The 10,571-nt window shown below is 38.7% G+C and overlaps 2 protein-coding genes across 2 annotated transcripts; both read left to right on the plus strand.

The window, feature by feature from the left end:
* The first annotated feature begins 2,686 nt into the window (after positions 1-2,686).
* Positions 2,687-4,395, plus strand: LOC134621186 (OX-2 membrane glycoprotein-like). The gene is made up of 6 exons (XM_063467620.1): positions 2,687-2,696; positions 2,812-3,150; positions 3,276-3,602; positions 3,760-3,861; positions 4,020-4,073; positions 4,319-4,395. The coding sequence occupies exons 1-6, from the start codon at positions 2,687-2,689 to the stop codon at positions 4,321-4,323; spliced, it is 837 nt and encodes a 278-aa protein (XP_063323690.1). The 3' UTR covers positions 4,324-4,395.
* A 4,977-nt stretch (positions 4,396-9,372) lies between these two features.
* LOC134621187 (OX-2 membrane glycoprotein-like) lies at positions 9,373-10,563 on the plus strand. The gene is made up of 4 exons (XM_063467621.1): positions 9,373-9,772; positions 9,887-10,231; positions 10,382-10,464; positions 10,555-10,563. The coding sequence occupies exons 1-4, from the start codon at positions 9,373-9,375 to the stop codon at positions 10,561-10,563; spliced, it is 837 nt and encodes a 278-aa protein (XP_063323691.1).
* Positions 10,564-10,571: the final 8 nt, after the last annotated feature.

Below are 10,571 nucleotides of genomic sequence, written 5' to 3' on the forward strand. Positions count from 1 at the left end.
TTTGAGTCAGGTTGAGCTCTTGACTTTGGGTCATTGCAACACCCCGAGTCCTTTATTTTTCAGACATTTTCTTGGAGATCTGTTAAGACTCATTGTGCCTAAACATGGCCCAGTTGGGGCTGAGCTTTAGCCACTCTTCCAGATTTCAGTTGTTAATTTTTGTTTTTATAATGCTGATATTTCTGACACTTTATACTTTAATACTAGATTTTTTTTATATTTGTCTGTTTTGTTTTGAATGTCACACTCCAGCGCTGCATAACTGTAACTCCATCCTCGCACACTCACAATAAAGTTGTTGAATCCTAAATTGTTCGTTGGGACATGTTTGTTTGTTTTGTGTTATTGTGTTTATTTTCATTGCAAAAGTTTAATCCATTCATGCAGGAATTATGACAACCTCAATCAGAATTTTTTCTTTAAGTATTTTTATTCATCTTTTCCTGCCTAAAGAAAAAAATCCCGATTGAGGTTGTCATAATTCATGCATGACAGGATGAAATAACAATAATTAAAATGACACATGTCATACATCTATAGTAACATTAAATGACCAGAGTCATGATGGAGTGACACATCAGTGTCCAATGTAGTGGTTTATGTGCAAGTACACCATCAACACTGACACAAATACAAGCAAACAGGCTTTGAATAGCTTTTCACTGTAGTGACATCTATGCGTGAAAGGGTTAAAGTAATTAACTGTATTAAAAACAAATAATGATTTAGTTATATTAGCCTATATTACAGGATTAACTTGAACATGAAGCCGACTACAGACTTGAACATCTAACACTAACATTGTTTTCATATTAACTAAATGATAGCAGATTAAACTGCAGTGGACATAAAATCTAAATTAGAATCTAAACTCGTGCTGTTGTTGTTCAGTCCTGTAAATTAGTACCAGCAAAACTGAAGTGACGTCGTCTCTGGTTAAGATGATTGCTTTGGAATAAAGTAAACAGAGACTTTAGAGGATAACTATGCTGCTCCATAGTTATGTGGAGATGGAGGACCTTTTCTCACCTGATACAGTGAGACAATGGTAGAGTTACTGAAGCTAATAGGCAACACGTTGACTCTTTATGTCAAGGCTGTGTGCAGGCAGGCAGTACGGAGGACACAAACGCAGGATTCATAGAGACAAAACGTGAAGTCAAAACAGCTTTAATGCTGAACTCAAAACAAACAAGACTGAAAATACAAAAATAACCTTACACAGGCAGGCAAACAGAACACACAGCATAAGATGAGGGTACAACGTGACGCTGAACACTGGAGGACACACACTATAAATACACAGGCAGGAACATGAGGGAACAAGGAATGGGTGGGAACACAGTCGGGAGAAATTAGACCTAACGAGACAGAGGAAGCGAAACTAGAAATTCTGAAATAGGACATGGACCTTCAAAGTAAAACAGGAAATACACAGACTGGACTCAGAGACGCGATACAAACAGAACAGAGGGAACATATGGACAGACACTAAACAGAGGGAGCACAGAATCAAAACCCTGGGAACTAAAAAGTCTAAACCCCAAGTAATCAGAATAAGCTAGAACACAAGATCATAATAATAGTAAGAAACACAAACCACTGGGTCAAAAGACCCAGGACCATGACACTTTAAATAAAAATATGCTACAACCAGAGGCCTCCTCTGCATTAGACTAATGGGAACTTGATGCAAAAGTAACACCCACACTTGCCTGTGGGTGTTAAAGCTTCTTGTGTAGTCTGTGTCTATATTTACTTTGTTTATCTCTGAGTGTTATGCCCAGAGCACTTTAACTAAAACTTCACCATTTGCAACAGTGATGGCACATGGTCACATTTCTACCACTGTTTAATAAAGCTGATTAAAAAGCTGTGGCTAAAAACACATACACCTGAGAGAGGGTCAAAGGTTTTAACATCCAGCCTTTTATGTTTAAAATGATACAGAGTGCTATAACAGAGCTTATTCATATTCTATAACAGTAAAACATCTTTATTCTTAATCAAAGATAAATTGAGTCTGCATAAACTGAATGAAACATGAAGTTTGTCAGTCTGTGGAAATATTCACATGTTAGAAACAAAAATTATAGAAACAGACCCATAATGAACACAAGTGCACTCATACAGCTCTGCGACACCACAAACACATAGTTGGTTTTCTTCTTTCTCAGATATCTGATATACAGCATTGAAATATCTGTTTTAATGCAATAATTAATGAGACTCAGAAAGATCCAAAGAGTCTCAGATTAATGTCTGCATATTACAGTACATAATGCTGACTTTAATAATGTGACAAACAGCAAAACCATGGTCATGTGCGTGTGACATCAGGTCACGACCAGGTCATAACTGATGGGATAATTTGTTTGAGGTTATATTTTTGCTTTTTGGCATTCAGGTAAAAAAGGATGTTTTTTGTAAACTTGTTGAGGAATTGATACAGATTACTGGGAAAACACAAGGAAGTGATCTCTTCCTTGTGTTAAAAAAAGAATTGAAGGAGAAGTCAATAGTTTTCGTTCAGTTACTTTTTAACTCAACTGTGAGTGTGCGGTATGTCGGCCCTGATTTCTGTGTAGTTTCAGTGTGCATTTATTCACTTACTACCAACCTTTTACATCTTTTGATATCCAAAAAGGTCTCCTATTCATCTCAAACTTGTTGCTTTGCAATAGCGATGGCAGATTGTGTGCTTGTGTATCTACTTTTTGTGTGTGGAGTCTTTCAAACAGGTAAGGAACAGATGCTCCAGTAGCCAGTGTTTCTGTTTGGTGATGACTGATTCTTTTTTCTCTGTTAAAGGTGCAGCAGCAGTGATCCAAACACAGCAGACTGTGCTGGCAGCAGTGGGAGAAGATGCTGAATTCAGCTGCCAGCTCTTGGAGACTAAAGACGTCCTTCAGGTCACATGGCAGAAAATTTCAGCTGCTGGAGAGACAAATGTTGCCACATACAACAAGTACTTTGGCCAGAGAGTAAATGACGGCTTTACAGATAAAGTTAAGTTTAAACATGCTGGACTACGGAACTGCTCCATAGTCATCAGGAATGTGACGGAGCAGGATGAAGGATGCTATCGCTGTCTGTTTAACACTTATCCTGAAGGAGCCTTTATTGGTAGACCCTGCCTCCAAGTCTATGGTAAGAACTTTTACCTTCTTCAAATTACAATAGGCTCCAGCAAAAAAGATAACAGATGAAAATTTGTCAGATGTTGATCTCATTTTAAAATCATTTTTCTTAAACTGTTTGTTGATCCTTCACAGAGCTGCATGAACCTGCTGTTGATGTCAGAGAGTCAAACTCTACTGAAGAGTGGGTTGTTTCCTGTTCAGCCACTGGTCGACCTGCTCCCACTGTAACACTCAGTGTCTCACAACAACACCTCAACTTCTCACAGTACAACACTGTCAGTGTGTCCAACACCAACGCTACATTCACTGTCACCACTACAGCTGTGCTCTCAGGTTCACGTAACAACAGCACACAGGTGGGATGTGCAGCACGAGTGCTCTCTGCTCCTCACAGAGAGGTGATGGTGACGATTCCTGAGGTCCAGCAGATGTATGCTGCTGCTACTGCTGATTATAACGGTGAGAAACTCTTTCAAAGTCACAGATTTATAGAGTGATGATATCTGAGTCAATTTAGAGCTAATAACAATGACTTCAGTAGGTCTACATTTCACTGTGATCCATGATTGATGTGTCAGTGTTAATCAGTCTCACATTTTTCCTGCTTTTCTCACAGTTTCCTTCTGGATCATTGCATCAGGTGTAGCAGTGGGACTGATAGTCTTTGCTTGTGTAGCCACTTTCATAGCTGTCCTGCTTAAAAAAAAGACAAGAAGAGGTAACTTTCACTCTTGACTTATTTTATGTCCTATTTTAATGTGTCTCTTCCTATTAAAACAGAATGCTTTATGACTCTTATATGTGACCTACACTGACATCTGTCTAATATCTGCAAATATTTATTATTTAAAAGTTTGAAATCCTTCTGTCACTCAGGGACACTGAGAACAACAAATAAAATACCACAAAAATCAGCCAATGACATTAATGGTAAGACAGTTTGATAAATATCCATTTTCTACATGTTTATTTAATAATTCTTTTAAGATAAATCGATGTGTCTATGTGTAAGTATTAATTTTCCTCCCTCAGTTTATTAAATCTGCACCACATAGACACCAATATTGGGAGATGTTTGCTGGGTTTAAATTTGCATGTATGGATTCAGTGTGTGTAGAATCTCTAGATTCGCTGAATCTTTAGTTGACTGAACCCCCAAAATGTTTCTTTCACAGACTGATGACCCCTCCACATCTTTACTTCTCTAAAACTCAGCTTCCATCTAAGGCTCTTTATATACGTTTTATACAGCTCAATGTAAAATGTTTATCTTGTTTTAAGCACTTTAAGAAACATTACTAATCGTTTGTTGCCACTGTTCAAAATGTTCTGCAATGTGTTGCTGAAATGAAATCCATTTTTTATAGCAATAAAATATCTAAAATTTAATATTTTATATCTTGCCGTTATACCATGTGAGTTACATGCACACTTTAAATGCATGGCATTTTTTTTACTGTTAAACTGAAAACAGTTGAACAGCAGTTAAATACAGTGCAACAAGGATCACCTAAAACCATCAGCTGTAACTCAGACGTAGACATAAATACATGCCTCAGAGTAACACGAAGTTGGCATGTGAACATGTGTAACTTCTGGTAAAATTATTTTTAAAAATGTACCTGACATATATCCTATATCCCATCCTCTGCTCTATCTAAAGCTGTAGAAAGATTAAAATAATTTGGCAGAGGACTGATGATGGTGAAAATGATGGTAAAATGATTTCCACTTCACTAATATTCTACTTTGTATTCATGGTGCTAAAATAATTCAGTATACAAAGGAGTTTGTGGTTGACTCAGTGACTATGAGCTGCCAAGGGCCCTGTACTGTGAAGCTAGTTTAACATACCCAGGATATCTTTCAGTTATCTGGATCCATTTTGCTTAACATCCATGATCAGGATAGACTGTAACACAAAACTGGTCATGAACTTGCTTAGCTAATCCAGGGTTTCCCCTACACGTTCACATGAAAGGGGTGGTGTTGGAAGCAGTTTAAATGCACCTCAAAAATATGAAGAGGCTACACACATACCACAGACTAAAAGAAACAAAAGAGCTGCAGAAAAAGCGGCGGTGTGAGGTTACGGTCACAGGTACATTTTGGTGAACGTAGCTTTGGCCTTTTGTCCGCACGTAAATAGTGTTTTTGTATCAGTAAAATAGGAGCTTTTCAGAAACTCCTGCCAGTCCATTTATCGCATAAACATGCAAACAAAATTCCTAAAACAAATCAGTGTGTGTGGACATAGTTTGAGTTTAAGTAAGAGTAAAAGCATGGCAGAGTAATATATTAAAAGTGAGTTCTTTAAGTGCTTTTGTCAGTATGCCTGGAACAGAGTTACAGTACTACATTAATAAAGTTGAGACTACTTGAAGATAAGATAAAAAAAAAAAAAAAAAAAGTGACAGAGAGAGATTGAGCTGGAAAGGATGTGCAGCTGGTTAGCGTGGTTAACTATAGAGATTAACTACAGTGAAAACTGTTGAGTAACAAGAAGTTCTTTTAGGAGATAATGAATGAAGCAAATGGCAGAGCAAGGTAGAGTGAATCAGAGTATTAGTGAATCAGAGAGTGGAGAGAATTAGTAAAGAGGAAGTGAGGGCAGTTATGATGAAGACGAAGAGTGAAAGGCCGTTGATCCTGGTTTTTAGCCAGACTGAGGATGGCTAAGGAGTGGAAAAGAAGTGTACTGGTATCAGTTTTCAAGAACAAGGGTGATGTGCAGAGCTGTAGTAACTACAGAGGAATAAAGCTGATGAGCCACACCATGAAGATATGGGGAAGAGTGTCACGGACCCGACTCTGGGGACTCGGGGTCTGTGATTATTGTTATTATTATTATTGTTGTTGTTATTGTTATTATTATTATTATTATTATTGTTATTGTTATTATTATTATTATTATTGTTGTTGTTGTTATTATTATTATTATTATTATTATTATTATTATTATTATTATTATTATTATTATTATTATTATTATCATTTGGTGTGTCGTCTGCACTGCCTCTGATCTCTGTCCTCATCTGTATGTAGGCAGGTTTGTGTGTGTATGTGTGTTGCTGTTTTCTGTGGCCAAGTTACAGGCATCTTCAGGCCTGAGGGGCGTGGCCTGGCTTGAGGACTGGCCACACCTGAAGCCCTTGCCACACACCTGCTCTTCATCTGGGCTCGTCGGGGGAGCTATTTAGAGGAGCGATGGAGCTTCCGCCGACGCTGGATTATTGCGTTTGACTTCACGTCAGTCTTCTAGCATAGTCAGAAAGTGTGAGTGTATGCCTGCTGGGATAAAGTGTGTAACGGCTGCCTCTATTGTTTTCCCTCAGAAGGAATGCGGGACGAGAGAGGGCAGTGAGCACGGGAAGTGCAGAGACACTGGAGCAGAGAGCACTACACGGGGACTTTTCTGGGAAGAAGACACAACACGGGAGTCAGGGACATTAGGGGATTTATTGTTGTTTGCTTCACTACCCTTGTAAATAAACACTGTTTGCACTGAAGAGTCCAGCGTTTGGGTCCAATTTCCCCACCTCCCCACGGTCTGCCAGCCAGACCGTGACAAAGAGTTGTTGAAGCTAGTTAAGAAGAGAAGTGATGATCAGTAAGGAGTATGACTTTATTCTGAGAAAGAGGAATGCAGATGTGATGTTGCTTTGAGAGTGTTGATAGAGAAGAATATAGGTCAGAATGAGTTTCACTGGGTATTTTTTGGATCTAGAGGATCTAGAGAAGTATGTGAGGGTGGGCCAGGTCATAAGACATAAGGATGTGAGACAGTGCTGAAGCGAAGGTTTTAGTGACAGGTAGGTTCAGGAGATGAGATTACATCAGTGATCAGCTCTGAGCTCCTTCTTGTTTGCAATAGTGATGTGGCTGACTGATGAGATGAGGCAGGAGTCTATGTGAACTATGATGTTTGCAGATGACACTGTGATCTGTAGTGACAGTAGGGAGCAGATGCAGAGCCTGGAGCAGTGGAGGCATGCATTGTAGAGAAGAGGAATAAAAGACAGTAGAAGCAAGACAAAATACATGTGTGTGAATGAGAGAGAGAGACAGGTGGAAAGGTGAGCATGCGAGGAGTACAGACCTGGGGTCAGCCATCAGGAGGACTTGCAGAGTGTTGGTGTGACAGAGGAGGATGCTGGGAATAGACGGAGCTGGAGGGAGATATTCTGCTATGTTGACCTCGAACAGGAGGAACTGTTTTATGCATGACTGTAGTGAAAATATTTTTCATGTTGTTATCATTTATACTTTTAATAAAGGATTTGTACTTACCTCTGTCTTGTTTTGAATCTCACACTCCAACACACCATAGCTGTAACTTTGCCATAACACAGTGACAATAAACCTGTTTAATCTTGAATTTTTTTGTAAGGACATGCAAGTTTGTTGTGTTTTATTGTGTGGCTCACAGTTTTTGAAGCACTTTGAATTATAATTTAATGAGACAAAAATATTATTCAACATTTTTACAAAATATTATAAAAAATTAAAAATTAAAATGACATAAAATGAGGAACATAAAAGATTCTGTATGTTGTGTGTCATTCTGCAGACCCACCATCTATCCTGCTGCTGTTTAATGAAGGGAATCAGGTGGGACAAAGGTACAACATCAGAATAATATCTCTGACAAACCCCTGATGGCATTCACTGACACAATTCTCTGTTCATTAACGTCTCCCATAATTAAAATTTGCATTTTATTCTACATGAACACATTTCATCATGACTGATTGGATAAATAGTTTATGTAAGGTTTTTTCTTTCCTATTAAAAATTCATCATGTGTGATTGCTCAGGTTATTTCGATGATCTTTACTTGAGGATCTGATACAGATTACTGGGAAATGGCAAAAATATAAATGTTTCTCTTGCTTTTCACTTCCTGGGGATACAAAAACAGAAAGAAAAGCAACTTGTTTTTCTTCAGGGTTGTTTTTTAGACTTGTCTGTGATTGTGTGGTATGTCTGCACTGTGTTTGCATATATTTTTTCACTATAAACTTCTTCATTGTTTTATACCCATAAAAGTCTGCAGCTCAACTAAAACAGTGTCACTTGCGACAATGATGGTACGTTGCGTTCTTGTATACTTGCTTTTTGTGTGTGAGTCCTTCCAAAACATAAGAAGCGGATGCTGCTGTAGCCAGTGTTTCTGTTTGCTGCTGACTGATTCATTTTTCCCTGTTAAAGGGGCAACAGGTGACACATTTATATAAACACAACAGACTGTGCTGGCAGCATTCAGGAGACAATATAAGATAAATCATTTCATGTAATTTATTTCATAAAAACACTAAATACTGCTTTGTTTTGTTATTTTATTTTAATCCCACAAAAATACGACTGATTTTCTTTGTGGCAAATTAGATATGCTGAGGAATTATTCCACAATGCAAACAATGGATTAATTTCTTCTGCTATTTCTTTCAGCAGCAGGTGTTCAGCTTGGCCACTGGAGGTCTCTGTTTCTTCAGGTTTCCCGGAGTAGAGTTGAGAGTGTTGCAGATATTAGAGACTGAAACTAAATAGAAGGGAAACAGCATCAGACCATTCTGCATTTAACTGATGGAAACCAGAAGCTGCACAGTAATGAATGCATGTCATTTTCTCAACAAAGTCTGCTGTGCAAGCCAGGTCTCACACACAGTCTCATTTGGTGCCAGCTCATATAGTTCGGTGCGTTTGGGATGTTAAATCTTCAGGGATGAATATTTAGAGGCGGTGTAACGTAATGCATTTTGTTTAAAAAAAAAAAGTGGGCAATTTGTATGTTTGTTGTATGTAGTATGTTTTTTTTTAAACAGTGTGAAACAGGCAGAGGTATACTATAAAGTTGCTCGTCACTTCCTTTGTGGTGTGACACCCTACATTTTATTCTCAGGAAGCCAAACTAGCTTTGCAAAAGTAAGTAAAAAGCAAGACGTTTTGTTGCTTTTAGTGATTTTAAGTGCTTTTTCTGCATTGGCTTTGAGCGTGGGAGTAAATGTGGTCACATTTGCTCAAAATAAAACTTTTCCAGGTGCAGCAGTAACTGATGTTCACATTAGAGGTGCAACAGGTGAAACGTGTTTGCTTTTGTCTATCAATCTTTGAAAAGAAAATAAAAGCTGAGGGAGGGGGCATCCGTTTCTTTCACTCAGTTTAACCCTGGGGGTCAAATTTGACCCCATGGTTTCCCTAGAAAATCCATGGGGTCGGATCTGACCCCATGGGTTCTCCAGGGTTAAGTTTGTTGCATGCACTTCTTACTGTTCATTTCCTCCGTGCAGCTCTAACAGCAGTGATACAAACACAGCAGACTGTGCTGGCAGCAGTGGGAGAAGATGCTGAATTGAGCTGTCAGCTCTTGGAGACTAAAGACGTCCTTCAGGTCACATGGCAGAAAATTTCAAATGATGTGGAGACAAATGTTGCCACATACAGCAAGTACTTTGGTCAGAGAGTGAATTATGGCTTCACAGATAAAGTTGAGTTTAAATATATTGGACTACAGAACTGCTCCATAGTTATCAGAAATGTGACATATGAAGATGAAGCCTTCTATCACTGTCTGTTTAACACTTATCCTGAAGGATCCTTCACAGGTAAACCCTGCCTCCAAGTCTATGGTGAGAACTTTTACCTTCTTTAACCAACAACCAGTGCCTCAAGGAGGACATAAATGTGTTAGCAGCTGGTGTGTTTGTAAGAACATGTTGATGATATTTCCTGATCCTTCACAGAGCTGCATGAACCTGTTGTTGATGTCAGAGAGTCAAACTCTATTGAAGAGTGGGTTGTTTCCTGTTCAGCCACTGGTCGACCTGCTCCCACTGTAACACTCAGTGTCTCACAACAACACCTCAACTTCTCACAGTACAACACTGTCAGTGTGTCCAACACCAACGCTACATTCACTGTCACCACTACAGCTGTGCTCTCAGGTTCACGTAACAACAGCACACAGGTGGGATGTGCAGCACGAGTGCTCTCTGCTCCTCACAGAGAGGTGATGGTGGCGATTCCTGAGGTCCAACAGGCGCGTGCTGGGAATGACGATAATGATGATGGTAAGATGGTAAAGGAAGGTACCTTTTTCAAAGTCATGATATATATTAGGGTTTGTCACTACTCTGTAATCCTCGTGCATGTCTAAAATTCTTGATTTCAAATTAAGGCTAGTATTTCCTGATTTCTTTCAAGTGTTTTATGTCACATTTCCATTTGTTTTCTTGTAGATTTTACTTGGATCATTGTGTTGGGTGCAGTGATCTGTGTTTGTGTTGTTGCTGTTGTCACTATTCTTACAAACAGGAAAAAGGTAAGTCTTTTAAATGCTATCTGAATTAATCTAACACCTTTGGTATTGTAACTTAACTCTTTGGTTTGACACCTTTGTTTTGTCCTGCAGCTGCTCTAAAATATGTG

This window comes from Pelmatolapia mariae, linkage group LG23, assembly GCF_036321145.2.
Source record: "Pelmatolapia mariae isolate MD_Pm_ZW linkage group LG23, Pm_UMD_F_2, whole genome shotgun sequence".
NCBI classification, from domain to species: domain Eukaryota; kingdom Metazoa; phylum Chordata; class Actinopteri; order Cichliformes; family Cichlidae; genus Pelmatolapia; species Pelmatolapia mariae.